At 52.7% G+C, this 19,815-nt stretch overlaps 1 protein-coding gene across 2 annotated transcripts; it reads left to right on the forward strand.

Moving 5' to 3' along the window:
• Window positions 1-978: 978 nt before the first annotated feature.
• On the forward strand, window positions 979-17,834 carry Etnk2 (ethanolamine kinase 2). 2 transcript variants are annotated; one of them, NM_175443.5, is made up of 8 exons: window positions 1,088-1,534; window positions 3,092-3,351; window positions 6,266-6,388; window positions 10,651-10,793; window positions 12,043-12,126; window positions 14,422-14,567; window positions 15,965-16,038; window positions 16,833-17,834. In NM_175443.5, the coding sequence occupies exons 1-8, from the start codon at window positions 1,280-1,282 to the stop codon at window positions 16,903-16,905; spliced, it is 1,158 nt and encodes a 385-aa protein (NP_780652.2). In that variant the 5' UTR covers window positions 1,088-1,279; the 3' UTR covers window positions 16,906-17,834. The 2 variants fall into 2 exon arrangements, with proteins under 2 accessions (XP_006529427.1, NP_780652.2); XM_006529364.3 differs by lacking the exon at window positions 12,043-12,126 and having other exon boundaries at window positions 979-1,534.
• The last annotated feature ends 1,981 nt before the right edge of the window (window positions 17,835-19,815 follow it).

The following is a 19,815-nucleotide window of genomic DNA, read 5'->3' on the forward strand; positions in this document are numbered from 1 at the left end:
GGCACCAGCACAGAAACTGGACCAGAAGACCTGGGTGCAAAGCAGCAAGAACCAAAAGGCCTCGTGGTGGAGATGTTCCTGAGTAGGTCGGAGGGACAACCTTGGGGACACAGAAACACATCTATTTTGTAGGCATTTTTCAAGTAGGGCAGTATGAGGTGATAAGAAATGAGGTCCCAAGGCAAGCCCAGGTCTCTCTATGCTAGAGAGCTGGCAGCTAACTGGTCTCACTCTGGAAGTGACCAGGGGAATATATGACTAAGGGACGGGCTTTCCAAGGGCTGGCCTGGCCTCTTTCCATGTGTCTTCTCTGTACAGTAAGTCTGCCAGGGGACTTATCCCTTCCCCTTGTCATGCTACATACACATAGATCCCTAGGTTGTACTATGGCCTTTGATCACCTCTTTGCTCAACAAAACACTGAGCTCCGGGCACCTGTGCGACCACTATCTATGCCCAGTCAGCCTTGCAGGACAGGGAGGAAGGCTTAAGGATTATTTAGTGAGCCAAACTCAGTCTTGCTCAAAGTCCTGGCTTACAATGTGCTTGTACACTCATAAAAGTACCCTGGAACATTCTATCAGAGTCCAGTCTGCCTATGGGACACTCACCCTGAACCATCACCATGCTGTTCTCCATCGAAGGTGTGTGTGTGTGTGTGTGTGTGTGTGTGTGGTGCTGAATGATGCCTAGAAGGCCTTAGAAACGCAGCCCAACCTTTCCCAAGAGATTTAATGGCAAGCCGAAGCCCACACTATAGGAGCATCCGATCTCCACGTTCCAGGATGAGGTTGGGACAAAGACAAGCTCTTCCCTCCTTAGCCCCAGCCCCTTACCCTAGACTACCCGGAAAAGAGCTCTTTAGCTGTGGGCTCCAGTGGGAAACTGGTCAACCAGTACTAGGATACTGGAGCAGGGATCTGGGGCGGGGCCTGGGGAGGCTCCGCCCTTTGCGTCATTAAGGCGGGGCATCCCCCACCCAGAGCTCCAGGTAGCGGTGGAGCCAGCAACGGGAGATGGCGGGCTGCACTCGCCCGGAGGCGGGGGCGGGGCGGGCAAGGGGCGTTACTGCGACCCATGATGTCACTGTCGCGGCGGACCTTGGCGATTCCCGGCCAGCTGTGTTGCTCGGTTGCATCGCCGGAGATTGGAACAGGCAGCTCGCTCATGAGTCATGGACTTCCCCTGGCCCCTCCTCGACCACTCCCACTCTCTCTCAGGGCCCCCCCGTAGGGGCTAACGCGGGCGCGGCGGCTCCGAGGGGGTGGGGCTGCTGGGAATGGCTGTGCCCCCTTCAGCTCCAGTGCCGTGCTCGCCCTTTTACCTGCGGAGGCAGGAGCCTTGCCCGCAGTGCTCATGGAGCATGGAGGAGAAGGCGGTGGCCAGCGCCGGCTGCTGGGAGCCTCCAGGGCCCCCGAGGGCCGCCGTCCCATGCTTCAGCGTCACGGTGGAACAGGACGACATCCTCCCCGGTGCCCTGCGCCTCATTCGGGAGCTGCGGCCGCACTGGAAGCCCGAACAAGTTCGGACCAAGGTAGCCGAGAGGGCGTGAGGCCGGGGATGGGGCGCTGCCGGGCTGCAGAGGGGCTGCGTGGACGCCCGTCAGTGCATCCTCCAAGTGCGGGTTCCAGGGTTTTGCGGCTGTTGCGCAGGAGATGTTTTGGACCGTGGTTTGAATATGTGTGTAACTCTCCATTTCTCTTTGATCCCTATGCAAAGCTGGGCTCACGCTTCCCTGGACCCTCCCCATTCGCCTGCTCCTGCCGCCGGAGGTCCACCTGCCCACTGTCAGCGTGCTGCGCGTGCAGCCCCACCCCCTGTCGCTGCGTGCTTGTCCCCTAGTTGCTCAGAAGTGCTACCCAGCCACTCTGACAACCCGAGGAAGCACGAACTTTTAAGGAAACCTCCCCCTACACCCATGCTGTTCCTTCGCCCTAACTTGAGATCCAAGCCTCGGGGATCTGAGCATTCCTTGTGGCCCCAGGAGCCAGCCCTGTGCAATTCAGAATTCCAGCTAAGCCCTGAGACCTTCTTCACGTGGCCTCAGGCTAGCTCTGAGCAACGCCCCTTTTGACCCCCACTCCATTTTCTTCCCACCTCAGCTGAATACTTTGTCCCACACACACACCTGTGGGCAGAACTGCCCACTGCGAGCCCCTAGCTTACTCCCTCCCTCGCTGTCCTGCATTCTCTTAAAAACCTACCCAGCCCTACACCCCTGACAGCCTGCTTTGGAGGGTTCGGGCCCCATGTCATTGGCCTTCTGAGTATGGAAGGGGCAGCTCTAAGGAGAATCTGGGCTGAATGTGGTAACATTTTCAGAAGACCTGGTCAGGAACAGACAGTGAAGGCATCAAGCCATATTTGAGATTAAACCCAGCACTGCATACCAGATGCTAATCTGGACCCCCACTAGGCCTGTCGTCTCACCTAGAAGGGGTGGGTCCCCTGAAGTCCCATCCAGCTCTGCCCCATAGCGCCCATAAACCTTTAGTTCAGGGTTCCTCCCTCCTTATCACCCTGCCCAGAGAGTCTGGGCTCCCACTCATATTGTCTCCTGTTCCTCCTGGTGTGGAATTCAGAGATTCAAGGACCTCTGGCCACCAAAGCCCTGGGAAGAGTGCCAACTTCAGTACCCTCCTTGTCTCTCTGCCACTGGATAGAGCAGGAGATACAGCTCTGAGAGCCCTTGCCTGCCTTAATGAGAGGCAGCTGATCAGGGTGTCTGTCTGGGCAATTTCTAGCCCTCCCTGGCTACATTCTTGCCTGCAGTGGGGTTCTTTCAGGGCCAGGATGGAGAAAGGAGGGGAGGGCCTCTCTCCAGCGCCTAGTGCAGACGTGGCCACTGTGCTAGATAGCATGGCCTGGACGCGCAGCTAGGCTGAGTGAGTGTGCCTGGACTCAGTGTGGCTGCTCCTTCCCATCCACCACCATGAGTGTCCCTTTATTCCAAGGCACAGTTTAGTACTAGCTGGCGTGGGGTTATGTTCAGCATTCCAGTGAACGAATTCTGTTTTGACTGAAGCTCTGGGAAGAGAGCGGAGGACCATGCCGCACCCTCCCACCCATGGCTGTCCTCTCCCCATGCTAGCGCTTCAAAGACGGCATCACCAACAAGCTATTGGCCTGCTATGTGGAGGAGGACATGCGGGACTGCGTGTTGGTCCGGGTGTATGGGGAGCGCACGGAGTTGCTGGTGGACCGGGAGAATGAGGTCAGAAACTTCCAACTGCTGCGAGCACACGGCTGCGCCCCCAAACTCTACTGTACCTTTCAGAACGGGCTGTGCTACGAGTATGTGCAGGGTGTGGCCCTGGGACCTGAACACATCCGAGAGCCCCAGCTCTTCAGGTGAGGAGGGAACAGGGCATTATACATCATTTTCTCAGAGGCTGTGGTTTTGATGGTCTTGGCTGTGAACAATGAAGAGAGTCATAAGGCCCGCCATTGCATTGAAAATATTTGTTAATATATGCTACTCAGAGGCTACACCATTCTATAGGCTTACAGGGGTATCCACTAGAGGGTTGAGTTCCAGGGGAACACAGCAGAGACCAGGTTGTTACCGCACCCCACCCCACCCCATTTCTCAAACCTCTGTCCACTTGTCTGCCGTGGAAATGTTCAGAAGCCCCGGGAATGACGTCTGAGCCAAATTCTGAAGGCACACAGGCTTTCTACCCTGCCTGTCTTTCTTTTTTATTTATTTTATGTTTATTGGAGTCAGAGCCTTCCAATGTAGCAATGGCTGTCCCGGAATTTGATATGTAGACCAGGTTGGCTTTAAACTCTAAGAGACCCACTTGCCTCTGCCTCCCAAATGCTGGGATTAAAGGTGTATGACACCTTGACCAGCTTTCCTCCCATCTTTTGCAAAGACAGAAAAGTGTGAAGACCAACGAGCCTATGCAGGATGAACGAACTCAACTTTAGCAGGCTGGACTAGCCTCTCCTCCCCCATAGCTGAGGGCCCTTTGGGTTCCCTGACAGTGAACATCCAGATTTGGAGTACTGCTGAGGCCTTCATGCAGAAGGCCCACAAGGACTAGGTCCTAGTCCCAGTCCCTGGATATGTAGCACCTAGGAACTGTGTTTAACCTTCAAGCCCTGTGGATACTACTCTAGAGCAGAGAGCATACCACTCTCAATGCTCCGACTGAGGTAGGGTGGGGGTCAAGCAATATCCTCTTCTTCCCCCACCCCTCAGAGTCATGAAAGATATGGATAAAGACCACCAGACTATCATCGTGAGGCTCGAGGGTTACTCCCGATGTTGGAGCCAGCAGTGCAGGGTCTGTCTAGGGGCTTTGCTTGGCATATGCTGTGCCCAACCCAAGAGGAAGGAGACTTTTCTGGCATACTGAGGGCAGTAATGCCCACCTATGGGTAGGCTTAGCCTCTTCTGTGCTGCCCACCAGTCAACCCACATAAGTCCATTTGGCTCTCTTTGCATATGTGGCTGGCCCGCCAGCCTTCTGTGCTGCCTCAGAGACTGCTGGGGCCCCAGGACAGTGTATTTGAGTTCTGTGTTACAGCTGTGTGTCCGGTAGAGGGTGTGAAGGGCGTGCCCACCTATGCAGGGGTCACTGGAGTTCGATCTGAGCATACCAACCTGGAGAAATGAGGTCAAAGCAGAGTACGGGGGACCCTGCCCTGCTGTCCCCCCCTCCCGCCCCCATGGCTCCTCCTTTAGTCTTGCGTAAATAATCTCAAATATTGGCAGATCCTCACCACTCCTAAGTCTCTCTCCGTCTCACTGAACCTCAGGCCATCACTCACTCTCTTTCTGGAAACAATTACCACTGTCAGGAAAATTGAAGGGGGATTTAGGTGCCATAATAAGAAGTTGGTGTCTGGGGGAGAGCCAGAAATTGGGGTGAGTGTGGGAGGTAGGCCTTTCCTTGGTGGCTTTCCCAGGATGGAGCTTTTCCCATCCTGTCATGGTGACAGGGTATCTGCAGGAACGCCCACCCCCACCCCCACCCTCCCTATCCCTTGAGCCCACTCCAGCCTGGTGTGCTGAGGTTCTGCAGCTTGAAAATGCTGAGTACTGAAGTGACTTCCGTTGCTCTTCACACTACAAGCTCTATTGACATTCAAGGAACTGCTCGGTTCAGACCCTTCCTGCAGAAGAAAGACTAGGGGCAGGGCCTCAGGTCTGTTTCAGCTTTTCACAGACCTTAAGTGGGCTCTCACCTTCTCCAAGACCTCTGACCTCCCGTGCACCTACTCAGCCGGGGGTCAGTCCTCCACCCTCCAGGAAGTGGGAGGCTTGGGGAGGAGCTTGAACTTGCCCCCGTCCTGCTATTTGTAGGCTAGTCCCCTCCCAGGCCTGGCAAGGGGGGGAGGTGTCCTCAGGACAGCTCTGTAACAAGGTTTCAAACAAGCAGCGCCTTTGTTGTTCTTCCCAGGGATTATTATTCCAGCAACAGGCAGAGGCAAGGGAAGCTCAGAAGCTTAGAAGCTGGAGGGTTGGCAGGCAGTTAGGGCTGGACTGCAGAAGGGAGGGCCCCGCAGAGACCAGCTGGGACCCCACCCTCCCTCCTTGCAGACCTCCGCAGTGGCCTTGGCGCTCGGTTCTTATCAAGGTCCTTCCCTCAGTAGCCAGCCCTCTGCTCATCCCTGCTCGCTCCTCCCTGCTACCCACTCCTCCTCCAGGGCCTTGGATAATGTCTGTAGGAGAACTGGAAAATAGAAGGCTGGTTTGTTTTGCGTCCTTGGTGCCCGTCCACCATCATCACCTCCCAGTGATGTCAGAAGGGCTGCCCTGGGCCAGCCTCCCCACTGTGGCCAGACTGATACTGCTATTTCCTCTTTCCCTAGCATCAACACCCACAGAGCTCTTTATAGAACAGGACCCACTGCCACCTCTCCTGGGAGGAGGTGGCAAAGTCCAGGGGTGGAGGAGGAAGGCTCCTACCCTTATGCCTGGTTACCCCTGTGTTCAGGGAGGGAGAGGGGGGCTGCTATAGGAAGACTGAGAAGAGCCAAGCTACTGGCCTGGGGCAAATGGTCCTCTGATTTTCTCTGGCCGACCTCTGGGACTACAAAAGCAGCAATGGCTAAAGGTCTTACTGCATTTTTTTTTCTTCCTTCTGCTGAAACAGTCTTTGGGAGACCAAGGGCTCCTGGGACCTGTAATGACCCCATCTGTGGCCTTCTGGCTAGTGCCCAGAAGAACCTTCCAGACCTTTTCTGGTCAGGAGGGGTGGAGCCGGAGGACAAGCCCTGTACTGACTCTCTGTTCCTCCCTTTTCTGTCGTAGGTTGATCGCCTTAGAAATGGCTAAGATTCACACCATCCACGCCAATGGCAGCCTGCCTAAGCCCACGCTCTGGCATAAGATGCATCGTTATTTCACGCTGGTCAAGGATGAGATCAGTCCCAGGTATAGAGATCTGAGAGGGCTCAAGGCTGTCACTGCCTCTGCCTGCCCCCTACGCTTGGCTCCCGCCCACTCTTAGAGGAGGCCCAGAGATGCAGTTGCCTGTGAGGAGGACTTTCTCCCGAGCAGCTTCTCTCCTGAGCCACAGGCCCTGCAGAGGGAGGCCATTGGCTGCATCTCAGCAACAGGGATCAGCAGGTTTGCATACTAGCACCTATTTCTCTTTGACTTTTCTGCCTGTGTCAGGCAGTAGGATTAGGACAACTCCCTTTTTTTTTCTTTTTCTTAGACAAGACTAGTGTTGCTTGAGAAAGCTTTGCTCCCCTGTCAGGCTGTCAATGTAAGGCTTTAGGCTCGCACATCAGGACTTCTGTCTTGGGAACCATGGGAGGGTGGAGTCTCTGGGAACCTGAGGTCCTGAGCTCAGTGGGATCCTAAGGAGAAAACACCAAGCCCTTGGGGATGTCAAGGTCTCCTGAGTGCCTGGACTCCTCTTGTGCCTGTGTAGCTTTGGAAACCATGTCCCCTATTGTGTCTGAAATCACACCCACCACTTCTTGAAGTGCTCTTTCTAGGGACAAAGGTTTCTCTCCCATCCAAGCAAAACAGGGTCTCCCAACTCCCCCCTTTAATTCCCGCTTTTTGAGACAGTATAGGCCCCTCTGGCCTGGAACTCGCTATGTAGACCAAGCTAGCATTGAACTAACAGAGATCTGCCTGCCTCTGTCTCCTAAGAGCTGGGATTATATACTATGTTATCATACCTAGTAAGCATCACCTTTTAAAATGTATTTGAATGAATGTCCTTGATTGACATTGTCCTTAATTATACATACAATGATAAGATCAGGATGACACGTGTCTTCAAGTGATTGTCACTTCTTTGTGCTGGACACTCAAAGTCCTCTCCTGGCAGTTTTTGAAATATACCGTTAATTTGAATGCCACTTCTGCTGAAGTGTCAAAGGAGTGGAGTGGTAAGAAGGAGGTCTGAGAGAAAGGACTCTCTTTCCCTCCTCTGAGACAGCCATCAGGAACTCTGACCCCATTGTGTGTCTTTTGCACACACCCATGACTTTATACACCCAGTGATTGTTCTCTGAATGCCCTGCATGGCACTAGCAGGCCCTCTGTCTGACCATGTTCACATCCTGGGACAAGGACTTCTGTGTCTCTGAAAACTAGAGTGTAGTATGTCCCTCCAGCCAGTGCCATTATTTGACAGATGAAGACAGGACTTGCTAGTCACTAGGTGTGGGGCTGGCACTCAGACATGCTTGGACATTACAGGTTCCCTTGACTGCTGTCCTGTGATGCTTTGGTGACTAACCTTATCAGGAAGAGAGAGGCCCTTCATGAAGAGCTGACCAACTTCCTCATTCATTCATTCATTCATTCATTCATTCATTCATTCGTCAGGCCCTGCCTTACTCAGTCCTTCATTTCACAAACATTGATTAACTGGGATTAAAATGGTAGAAAACTGAAGGCGATTGTGACACAGGCCCTGCCCGTGAGGAGTTTAGAAGCTGACTGTGTAAACAGAACATGTCTGTACTAGGCACAAAAGACAGCAGGGTGTGTCATACATAAGCAGGGATAGGAAGGGGCAGCAAAAGTCACCTTGGCAGAGGCAGCAGGGCAAGATGAGAGGGGCTGCTCTGGCTCAGAAGACAGATCTCCCCGAGGCTGCCAAGTAGGTGGATGTGGCTGGAACAGATGGTCAGGAGGCTGCTTCAGGGGGAATCAGGAGCTTGAGGGAAGGTGGCTTGGGTAGCAGGCTGAAGAGCCAGGGCGGAAGGGAACAAGCCTCAGGAAACCAGGAAGGTGTGTTAGGTTTTTGTTTGTTAGAGACAGAGTCTATTGCATGTAGCCCACACTGGCCTCAAACTCATGTAGCCCAGGCTAACCTGTCTTAAACTCACGATCCGACTGCCCTGGTCTCCCAAATGCTAGGATTACAAGTGAGTGCCCCATGCTATTACCACAACTAGGAAGGTATCTGAGTCAGAACTATGGTTTAGGAAGGGATCTTTTGGGCATAAGGACATCTCTGCTGAAGGAACTGGCTGTGTGTTTGAGGTAGGGAGATCAGCTGCGGGGCAGGTTCTAGGACCAGGAGCTCCAAGCTAGGAGAGCAAGATCCTCCATAGAGTGCTTGCTGAATGTGCTTGGCCAGTCCAGGTTGGGGAAGGCTCTTATTGGACCCAGGACTGCATGTAGGTGGTCCCCTCGAAACATGGAACACATATGGGCAACGTCACTTGGGACAGCTTGATGGATGGATGGGAATAGAAGACAGACTATGTCAGAGGGTGCAGAAAATGATTGGTGGCAATAGTGGTCATTTGGCCCTGGGTGGGCATTGGGAGCTGGTAACTACCTTAGGGACACAAGGTGGGGGGTTACTGATGGATGGGCCGACGGGAGGGCAAAGGCAGAGAGCTAGGAGACTGACGCAGTAGAGAATTGGTCCCTTAGAGGAGAACAAACTTTTGCCTCTCCAGTGGGAACTGGTTGGAGATGGCCAAGCAAGCAGCTGTCCCTCCTCAGGCAGGAGGTCCAGGTCTTCCAGGGATCCCAGCCCCTCATCCCTTCTGCCGTTTCTGGGTGGCCGTGATGGCTACCCCGCTGCCATCAGAGGTGAGGGAGCTTGGTGCTGTTTAGACAGCAAAGCTGGCAGAGGTCTACGTGTTCTGGGAGGGACACCATGCAATCAAAGGGGCCCCTGGAGAAAGGCTTGGATTGTTCTCACAACAAATATCACAGTGGCCTTGGTGTGGCCAGGGTAGGGTCAGACTGAGGGCAGAGACTGGGAGCAGGCATCCGAATGTCACAGACTGATTTTCAGACTGAGACCTGGGCAAACCAAAGAAAGTCTCCTCAGCCCTTGTCTTGAGTTAGCCCCAGAGTAAGCAGTCTTAAAGTAGCTGTTCAAGGAGGGCTACGGCTGAGGGTAGAGCTTGGCCTTCCCTCTGTCTGTGTCTGCTTTCTCAGAGACTGAAGGAACAGATCAGGGTACACAACCCTGTGGTGAGGACCCATGGGAGGCTGGGAACCCAGGTGGGCTGTGGTGTTGGGTCCGGGTGTGCCCAAGGCTACGGAGAATCTGGATGGTGCTTCTTTTCTTTCTGGAGCCTTTGTTTCCCAGTGGTGCCAAATAAAAGACCTAAGACCCCACTGGCTTTGGCTTCCCTCTTCTACAGGGGACACGGGGACATCTCAGTTCTGTCCAGTGGAGAGATGAATTAGGGCCCATCTCATTATTGTCTTCCCCTGCTATCCCAGGCCCAGCACCCCTCTCCCATGGATAGCTCTGACTTTGGAAAGACTCGGCTGTTTGGCTTTTTCAGTGTACACAGACCTGTGTGTCCGAAAGGCCAAAGCTCAGAGCCCCTGAGTACAGTGTGCCCTCGCCCAGCATCTGCATTGACCTATGACAAATCATTCCCTGGCGTGCTTGGCAGACAGCGCTACTTTGGCGTGACATGGGGGTGGATGGATGTAGCCTCGTGCATTTTTGCTCAGCCTTTAATCTGGTCTAGCAGGAGCTTGGGACAGGAAGCACTCATAACCCAAGCTGATAGGATTTAGTTGCTGGGAGTGGCCAAACAGGTCTCTCACACCGGGTGTATTGGGGGAGGGGCGAGGGTGCTTTTGCTTTTCTGACAGTGCACTGTGTATAGCTTGCCTTCTTTCAGGTCTGTGAGATGACTGCTTAGACCCCAATCTATGATATCGTCAGCTGCTGTGTCTAAGGGGCCGCACCAGGGCACCACCTCTCTGCCATTTCTCCAGTCCATCCGGGGGTTCTGTTATTGATGAGTCTCGTCTTACAGGGACACAACCTCTCTTGTGGGGTTTCCAGCACCCTTGGCCACTTCTGTTCCCCTTCTCACCATTATTCCCATGGGCCCCACTCCCTATGGAGCCTCCATGGCCTCTTGACATTTGATGTCACCTCTCCTATCTTTTCCTGGGTCCCCCTTCCTCACCCTTCCCCTTTCACAATGTAGCAGGGGTGCCATTTAGTCAGTAACTCTCATCTCCTGCCTGCTACTTTTATGACCAGGTTTTAATCTGCTCCTCAATGTAACCATGGGAACCAGAAGGACAGGACACACTTATGTGTGACAAAAGCGGGGGCTTTGCTGGGCTGGCCTTTTGTCTGAGGTCTCCACTGATCGTAAAGGAATGGTCTGGCTAGTTTAAGGCTTGCCTTTTTGAGCACTCCGCAATGTGCAACCTTTTCCTCCATTGTCCAGCCTTTCTGCAGATGTCCCCAAAGTGGAGGTGTTGGAACAGGAGCTGGCCTGGTTGAAGGAACACCTGTCCCAGTTGGATTCCCCTGTGGTGTTCTGTCACAATGATCTACTCTGCAAGAATATCATCTATGACAGTGACAAAGGTACAGCCCTTCACGCCCCTCAGATGCAGAGGACATAAGCAGTTGGTTGGTCTGCCGATTTCTAGGAGAGAAGGGTTTTGACTTTCGTTTTTCATGGAGGACACGGGTATGCCTTATGTTGATCTTAATTTGTGAGAAAGAAGAGGAAAAGAACAGAAAAGTCCCACTTAGAAAAACACATTCTAAGAGAGAACATAAAATCTTAGCTAGGAAGCTCTTTAGCATCAGGACACCCAAGCCATGAATCCTGGTGATTTTATGGCCTTCTGAGAATATCATAGCTTCTCCGAGGCTTGAGCAGGCGTGGGGAGTGGGAAAGAGAAGAGAGAGGAGATCACCCACCTTTCACTGTTGCTGAGAATGCAGCCCCCTGGAAATAAAGGTGTCCCTCATTAGACGAGGCAGATTGGTTGGGGACATCTAAGTATGCCAACATGCATGTGTGCCCAAGTCTCCAAAAAAAAAAAAAAGAAAATTGCAGAGTGGAGCTAGACAGTGAGAGTCCTTGATTCCCACGCCTGAGACCCAGATCCTTGCCCCCTTGCCACTGAAAACAAGTGAAAATGAATAGTATTCACATGTGACTTCCATAGAGCTACCTCCCATACCCAATACGGTAGAAATATGAACTAAATCGTCGTTGAGGCATGTTGTCTTAGGAATGACAAAGGGCAAAAGTCTGTACATGTTTAGTGCATGTGGATTTTTAAAGTAGTATTTTACGTGTAGGACTATTTTGCCTGCATGTATGCCTGTGTGCCACATTGATGCGGTGCTCACAGATGACAGATAAGGATGCTGGGTCCCATGGACCTGAGGTTATGATTGCCTGTGAGCCACCGTGTGGGTGCTAGGGATCAAACTTCAGATCCTCTGCAAGAGAGCCCATGCTCTTAAGCTCGGAGTGTGGGTCTCGGTCCCTCGGATCCAATTTTGAAGATTTCCAAGTCTCTAGTTAGATGAATTCATGGATATAGGACCCACAGACATGGTGGGCAGAGATACTTGCTTTGCTTCTGATTCTTAGCTATGCTGTGGACAGGTGCCATTAGATGGGGAACCTGAGGACCCAGTTGAGCTGGAGAGGGCTGGAGCTATGGGGAGGACAGGAAGGCAGATGGGAGCAGCCTGAACGGTTGCCATAGATATCAGGGAGGGTCAGAGGGTGTGTTGTGGAGGTCTGGAAGACTGATCATGCCCCGTTTCCAGATCTGGGACCAGTTCTCATCGTTTCTCCTCTTCCCCACAGGCCGCGTGTGCTTTATTGACTATGAATATGCAGGGTACAACTACCAGGCATTTGACATTGGCAACCATTTCAATGAGTTTGCAGGTAGGGGGGGATTGCTCTGACCTCAGTGCCCTCCTTATGACGGGGTGCCAGCTCTGTGGGGAGAACCACACACGGTTCTAGACTTGATGAGAGTTGGGCACAGCCTGCTTTTAAAGAGCAACGGACCTCACAGAAGGGAACTCCCTGCCCAGAGCTGACCTCTGCCAGCCTGGGGGGCAGTTTTGTACAAATGAGAGAAATGTGGGGTTCCCAGGAGCTGCTCAGCCTGATGTGTCAGGATAAGAAAGACCCCCTTCCAAACCGGGCTCAGGAGCACTGACCTGTACTCTCAGCTATTTGGAAGGCTGAGGCAGGAGGGGCCCAGTTTAAGGCCTGTCTACTTAGTGAGACCCCCATCTTAAAATTACAGATAGTTATGAATATATTTCAGTGGTAGAGCACTTGCCTGGGATGTACAGGAATCTGAATTCAATATCCAGTAAAAAAAAAAAAGAAAGAAAGAAAGGAAGGAAGGAAGGAAGGAAGAAAGAAAGAAAGAAAGAAAGAAAGAAAGAAAGAAAGAAAGAAAGAAAAGAAAGAAAGAAAGAAAGAAAGAAAGAAAAAAGAAAAAGGAAAGAAAGAAAAAAGAAGGAAGGAAGACCCCTTTCTCAAGACAGGCAGAGCCTCACAAACTTGGCTAACACTCTCTCATGCTAAGCACAACTTGTTCAATCGCCCATGAAGGCCCGGAATGTAGATATGTGACCAAATAATCTCTAAGTAGCTGTTTTCACAGTATCCTGAAGCAAATAACCTAGGCAGAGCTAGTTAGCAGCGTTTCTGCAACTTGATTTCCTAAGTTTAAATCCCCGTTTGGTTGTTACTAGTGGTGGGGTCGAGGTCACTACCTCTGTGGCTCTAAGTGGGGGTGCTGTCATACCTATGTCACACCATTTCGCTAAGACACACAAGGCTGGGGGTGGTGATGCATGCCTTCAGTCCCGGCACTCTGGAGGCAGAAAGAGGCAGACAGATCTTTTGTGAGCTTGAAGCCAACCTGGTCTAAATAGTAAGTTCCAGAACAGCCAGGACTATAGAGAGAGAGACCCTATCTCAGAGAGAGAAAAAAGGTCTCTGCCCTCTCCCCCGGACTTCATAACCATACCATAAAGAGATGGCAGTCTAAGATCAATCCACGGAAGGGCACCAGGGCAATGTTTTCCAGCTTGAGGACTTGTTAAAAACAGTTTGATAGGACCATGGAGTCAACTTCTCAATGGCCTTGGACACAGTTGGAGGGCCATCTGCAGGCTGGCATGTGGGCTTGTCAGGGTGACATGGCTGGCCTAGGGCTTAGGAAAGCTGAGGTGCCTCCCTCAACTGTGAAGCCATCCTTTGGCCACTCCCCTAACCACCCCAACCCACCCCAGGTTGATTGATGGATCACATCTCTTTTAGAACCTTCGGGGACCAGGCACGTGCCCAGCTCTCTGGGGCACTCAGAGGGAGGGGTATGGGCCTCAGCTGAGCTGTGAGGGGAAGGGCATATGCCTGGCCGTGCTCAGCTGCCAAGAGGCCCCTGCAGAGGCATGAGTCCTGATCCGGTGCACAGAGCAAAGTTCAGCTGGAGCTTCTCCGAAGTGGGCGGACTGTAACCTTTAGGAGCTGGCAAACACACTCTGGGCAATAGGAAGATACAGGTCCGATCCAGCCCCGCCTCCAACTGGCTGTGTGTACTGGGCATTCTCATGTGCAAAGGGATGTACCACCCACAGGCTTGGAACTCAAAAACTGTGTCTAAGGAACAAGTGGGAAGAGGTGTAGAAGGGAACGGAGAGACCACGGAGGGAGACGGTGGCCCGGCTCTGCTCCCGCCTTAAACGACCTCATTCCTGTTCCTGGCCTCCCCTGTGCAGGGCACAGGCTTGGGAAGCAATTTGAGGACACTTAGGTCAGGGAAGGATGCAAACGAGGCTGTTGGTTGTGGGGAGCAATGGAGGTGGGACACTTCCCTGGGAAATGCCAGTACAAGCAGTGGCAGGCATTTAGCAGTGGTAGCTCAGTCCTAAGACTTCCTGTGAAGCTTCACTTTATAGAAGGGCAGACATGACATATGGTGGCACTGCCTTGGGATCCCACCCCATACAGGGCAGGACCTGACCCTTGACCCTTCAGCCTGCCTCATTCCTCAGCCATAGGTAGATGGTACCCAGCTGGGAAGAGGAGACCCCTCCACCCGATAGGTTATCCTCACACAGCTCCTCCTCAGGCCAGCCCACAGCTCAACAGAGGAGACTCCTGGGCTCAAACGTGAGAGGAGCTTTTCTAGCAACTTCTGTCTCCCCTGCTCCTTAGGTGTGAATGTGGTTGATTACAGCCGGTATCCAGCTCGGGAGACCCAGGTGCAGTGGCTGCGTTATTATCTTGAGGCGCAGAAGGGGACAGCTGCATCCCCCAGGGAGGTGGAGCGGCTTTATGCACAAGTCAACAAATTCGCTCTGGTGAGTGCTGGGACCCAACATAGCCTCCCACCCAGAGCCCAGGGTCAGTTGTTCTTAGTTAGAGCATCTACTGCAGTGTTGATACACCACGACCAAAGCAACTTGGGTGGGAAAGGGTTTATTTTGCCTTACAGCTTGAAGTCCGTCATTCAGGGAAGTCAAGGTGGGAACCTGGCAGCAGGAACTGATGTAGAGGCTAGGAGGAATGCTGTTTACTGGCTTGCTCCCCACGGCTTGTTCAGTCTGCTCTCTCATGCCACCCAGGGCCTCCAGCCTAGGGAGTAGCACTGCCCACAGTGGACTGGGCCCTCCCAAATCAGTCCTGAAAATGTCTTCCAGACTGGCCTACAGGCCAATCTGGTGGAGGTATTTTCTCAATTTAGGTTCCCTCTTCCTAAATGACTCTAGTTTGTGTTAAGATGACATAAAACGTTGAGGCACCCCAGTTGAGGACTGTACTCTACGTAGAAAAGGTCAGAAAACAGCCATCGCAGGTTCCTGCTGCCCCTGCCAGCTAGCCTGGGCACTCACCTCTCTAGAGTAATTCCAAGAAAGACTTCGGCTTTCTCACTCAGCAAATCTGTTTGGATGGACAGTTCTCTCTGCTAGCTAACCTTACCATTTTAGGCTGCAATAGGACCCTTCTTGTAACCACTACCTAGCTCATAACTCACCAGCCTTGCCTCCAGGCTCCTCCCCCCAGCACTGCATTCAAGTGGAAATGCCACTTCTCCAAGGAAAATGGTTCATGCCAGGTGCCCACCAGTGTGTGTCTAGGGGAATAGCAACACGCAGGGAGACAAGCCAGCCGCTCCGGGTTTCACAGTTCATCAGAGCTTAGAAAAATCCATCATTTCTGTGATCGATTGGCTGTCCTGGTTCACACTAGCCCAAACCCTCTTCCTCCCTTGTTGCACCCTAAGAACAAATCTCAACTTTTAAGTGAAAATAACCCCATTTCTAGCTGGCTCACCTATGCCCCTTCTAAGCCATGGGAAGGGAAGTAGAGGGAACCCTTTGTGGCAACTGTGTGGACAAAGCTTGGGGTGGAATGGGAGAAGCCCTAAGGGTACGCCCCCGTGCCTGGGAGGGGGATAGTGTTGTAGCTTTGAGAGATAACTGGGAATCATAGCTTTCTCGTTCTTTGAGCCTGGGGTGGAGGTAGGCAGGCCGGTGGACTCCACCCTTTGCTTACCTGGATCTGGGTAGAACTGCTCTGCTTGCCTTTTACAAGTAGGCAGTAAGCCCCCAAGTCCTGTCCAGTGGTCCAGCCTCCACTTCTTCCCACACCAGCCGGTGTTTAGCTCTGCAAGATCCCCACAGTGGCTGTGTCCCTCTCGCTGAGGGTTATGACAGGCGTGGCCTGGTAGGGCTGACCCTCTCTGGCCTGTTTACAGGCATCTCATTTCTTCTGGGCACTCTGGGCACTCATACAGAACCAGTATTCTACCATCAGCTTTGACTTCCTCAGGTGCGTATGGGGAGTGTGGGAAGATGTGTGTGGGCGGTGAGAGGGGAGAGCCTTGACCACCACATGACCAAAGCTAGTCAGAACAGAACGTCAGTGTCCTTCCAGTGTGCAGCTGACCCATCCCCAGCAGGGGCTGCCTGGGGAGCTCCACCAAACCTAGTGAAGGTGTTCCTATCCACCACTAAACCTCTACCAACAGTTCTCAGCCTGTGGGCTATGACCCCTTTGGTAAACCAGTCTCCAAAAATATTTACATTACGATTCGTAACAACAGCAAAATTGCAGTGAAGTAGCAATGAAAATAATTTGCCGGGCAGTGGTAGCACATGCCTTTAATCCCAGCACTTGGGAGGCAGGGGCAGGTGGATTTCTGAGGACAGCCAGGGCTACACAGAGAAACTGTCTCGAATAAAAGGAAAAAATAATTTTATGGTTTGGGGGTCACCACAACATGAGGAACTATATTAAAGTGTCATAGCATTAGGAAAGTTGAGAACCACTGCTCTGAACTGTCCTGCCCAGCATCAGGGCCCACACTACTGGTGCCATCCTAGCCAAACTGTGAGAACCAGTGTGAAGGATAGAAAGCTGCCCAGCTCTGAGTTCAAGGCCAAACTGGTCTGCAGTTAGTTCAAAGGCAGCCAGGACTACACAGAGAAACCTTGTCTACACATTTAAAAAAAAAAAAAAAAAAAAAAAAGGAGTTGATTTGGCTAGACCTGGTTGAGTTTGTAGTAGTCCTCAGTAGGCTGTCAGGCGCCCTGCTCACCCACTTCCTTGCCTGTCCCTGGCAGGTATGCGGTGATCCGATTCAACCAGTACTTTAAGGTGAAACCTCAGGTGTCGGCCTTGGAGATGCCAAAATGACCAGCCTCCTGTTTCTCCATGTCCTCTTGCTGCCAGATCTGCTCCCCAGGGTGCCTTTCTGCCTTGGAGTTGGGCACCCTGGGGCAAGGCGGGCACCCACGGAGAAGGCTCCCAGTGGATGCCAATGAAGACCTCATTTTCCTGTTTGGAGGGGCTGAGTCCCAGCATTGGGCGTGGGGAAAACCCTTCATCCTGCTAGGCTTGGAGAGGAAGTGCCTGCAGATAGTGGGGGGGCCTGGACTGCCCCCCTGTGAGAGCACAGTTGCCAGCCCAGGCACTGCTAGAGCTTGGGCTGCCTCAGTTTGTCCTTGACCCTTCCTAGTAGGGGAGGGGAGGGTTCATTTCTACCTCTGGTGCCCCACCCCCACCCCAGGCCTCCAACTGAGCCGTATGCCTCCTGTGAGAGGTACTGAGCTCCAAGCCAGCAGGAAGCCAACTCTGGCTTGTCATCCTGGGGAGAGGTCCCAGCTGCACTCGCTCCACAGCTCCTCCAGCAGCTGCCTCATCTGAGGCTGCCAGCTTCTCCAAGCCGGATGCCATCCAGCCACCCCTTCTCCTGGTCCCCTCCTTGTGCTGCTGCCATGCTCCTGCTAGGTCCCTGCAGAGAAGAGGATGGTAGACCTGGAGCAAGCATGACCTTGGGTACCAGAGGGCAGGCACCAGAGCCAGCATCCTCTTCCACTTCTCTTCCTTTTATTCTGAACTTAACCAAGATCTTCCCATGTGGAACTGAATGGCGGAAGGCAAGGGGGCAGGGCCTAGGCACCTAGAAGCCAGCACAGTTACCAGGACATGGCCAGATACTGAAGGTGTTGCCAGCTCGGTACCCACCTCCCAGTCCTTACAGGCCTAAGGGAGTCTGGTATAGGCCCCTACTGTGATTCATTTGTAGATTATGGTTTTCTGCATTAAAACGTTTGTTTCTGGAATACGGTCTTGGAAGGACAGTGGCTTGGGATCTGATTAGTATGGATGCGTGTGGAGGAGCTGGGCCAGACCTGGCCTCCCTTCCGCCGTGCTTTTGGAGTTCACCCCTGCTTAAAGCACAGCAGCCTGTACACCTCTGGGCCACCCTCGTTGGGGCCTTCAAGGTCACGGATACTAATGGAGAACCTGGGGGAAAAGACGTGCCCAGGCATACAAATGGTGAGCTCGTGGCTAGCTGTCCTGATAGAACCAGAACATGCCGTCCCTGCCTCTCCCCATCTGCCCTGCCCTGCTTCTCACGGATTCTCTCATAAGGTTCCAGTTGGCCAGAGGATTTGGGGTGGTGACGGCACAGCAGCTAGATGAGGCCTATGGACAAAGGTACCCGAATACCCTTGGTAGTCGGGCTCAGTGCCCCCCCCCCCCCAATGCATAGGACCAGCCAGAGGTCCAAAAGAGGAACTGGGAGGAGTCCCGAGATAATGGGGTCTAATTTCCCCTGAGATCAGAGTTTGGAGTGAAGTTAGGGCTTTGAGCCAAGCAGCTCCCTCTAGTGGCCAATTAATAGGCAGAGGCCAAAGAAGATTCCAGAACCCTGGGCAAGTCTCTTGTTGGCCCCTGCCTCAATGCCGGATAGGGGACCAAGGTGTAAGGACAGCAAGAAAGAAAAAACAGCCAGAGCTCTGAAGGACAGAGCCAGGAGTCAAGACACTCCCTCATCAACTGGCCCTGGGTCTTGGCAGTGTGTGGTCTTTCTTTTCTTTCTTTTCAATATTATTATATGTAAGTATACTGTAGCTGTCTTCAGACTCCAGAAGAGGGCATGAGATCTCATTACAGATGGTTGTGAGCCACTATGTGGTTGCTGGGATTTGAACTCAGGACCTTCAGAAGAGCAGTCAGTGCTCTTTAACTGCTGAGCCATCTCCAGCCTGCAGTGTGTGGTCTTAATCCCTCTTTATCTACTTTCACCCACATGTAAAATGAAGAAATCCTCTGCAATGCCAAGTTTGCCCCATAGTTAAGTTTCCTCTACTTCCCAACATCTTTGCTGAAGGTAAGGTTTTGTGTGTGTGTGTGTGTGTGTGTGTGTGTGTCTATAGCCAAAATAGTGAACGTTGAGCCTATCAGCTCAGGTTCAATCTCACAATACCCAGAGCATCTCTTAGCCACCCAGAAACAGTCTTCTCCCTCTTGCCCCATGTGGTGGCTGGATGACCCTGGCCTCCTCTGATGACCCCTCATCCTCAAAGGCCGATTCTCAGCCCTTCCAGGTGATGCAGCTTTTCCTAAAGAAGGGGTTTGGACTTGGAACCCAAGCTCTGTGAGGAACATACACTATGCACGCGCGCGCGCGCGCACACACACACACACACACACACACACACACCCGCGCCTCATGGAGGACAGAGCCTTTGTTAACCTGGACCATTTCTTTTACAAGAGCTGCTGTTCCTCCATACCATGTTGATGGTATGAGTGTAACCAAGACCTGTCTTTACAGAACCCCATTAATTTTGAGGAATTCTGTCCTTTCCTCCAGTGACGATTCTGTCACAACTATGGCTTTGAGATCCCCATTCTAAGTGTTGGGTCATGGAGTTTTGAAGACCATCACTAGATAAGTATGGCAGGGAGCCCTCCTGAGTGTCTGTGTGTGAACCCTGTTGCGGAATGAGCCCACAGCTTTCAATGGATCCAAGTGACTCCCTCTCCCAGACGGTAAGATTCATGAGGAAGTTTTAAGACTTATTCCTTTCAGTGAAGGGGGGAGCTGAGCCACTGTCCCTCCAGGCTGCTGCAGTGCCTCCCTCAGCAGTGTGTCTGTCACAGGCCTGTCCTAGGTCTCCGTCCGGTCAAAGCCATTACTTTCAGACACTTTGCCTGATGCTCCCACATGCTGCCACCAGGGGGCAGCAGCGACTGGCTGGCGCTAGACTCGAGAATTCGGCCAGGCCAGCCTCCCAGCAGAGAAAGGGCACG

The sequence above is a fragment of the Mus musculus genome, chromosome 1 (assembly GCF_000001635.26).
Source record: "Mus musculus strain C57BL/6J chromosome 1, GRCm38.p6 C57BL/6J".
Classification (NCBI taxonomy): domain Eukaryota; kingdom Metazoa; phylum Chordata; class Mammalia; order Rodentia; family Muridae; genus Mus; species Mus musculus.

Bases quoted from the DNA above. Each gene is read 5' to 3' on its own strand.
- Etnk2 (NM_175443.5), top strand. From the start codon at position 1,280: ATGGCTGTGCCCCCTTCAGCTCCAGTGCCGTGCTCGCCCTTTTACCTG. The intron at 10,794-12,042 runs GTACAGCCCTTC...TCTTCCCCACAG, and splicing joins CATCTATGACAGTGACAAAG to GCCGCGTGTGCTTTATTGAC. The intron at 14,568-15,964 runs GTGAGTGCTGGG...GCCTGTTTACAG, and splicing joins AAGTCAACAAATTCGCTCTG to GCATCTCATTTCTTCTGGGC.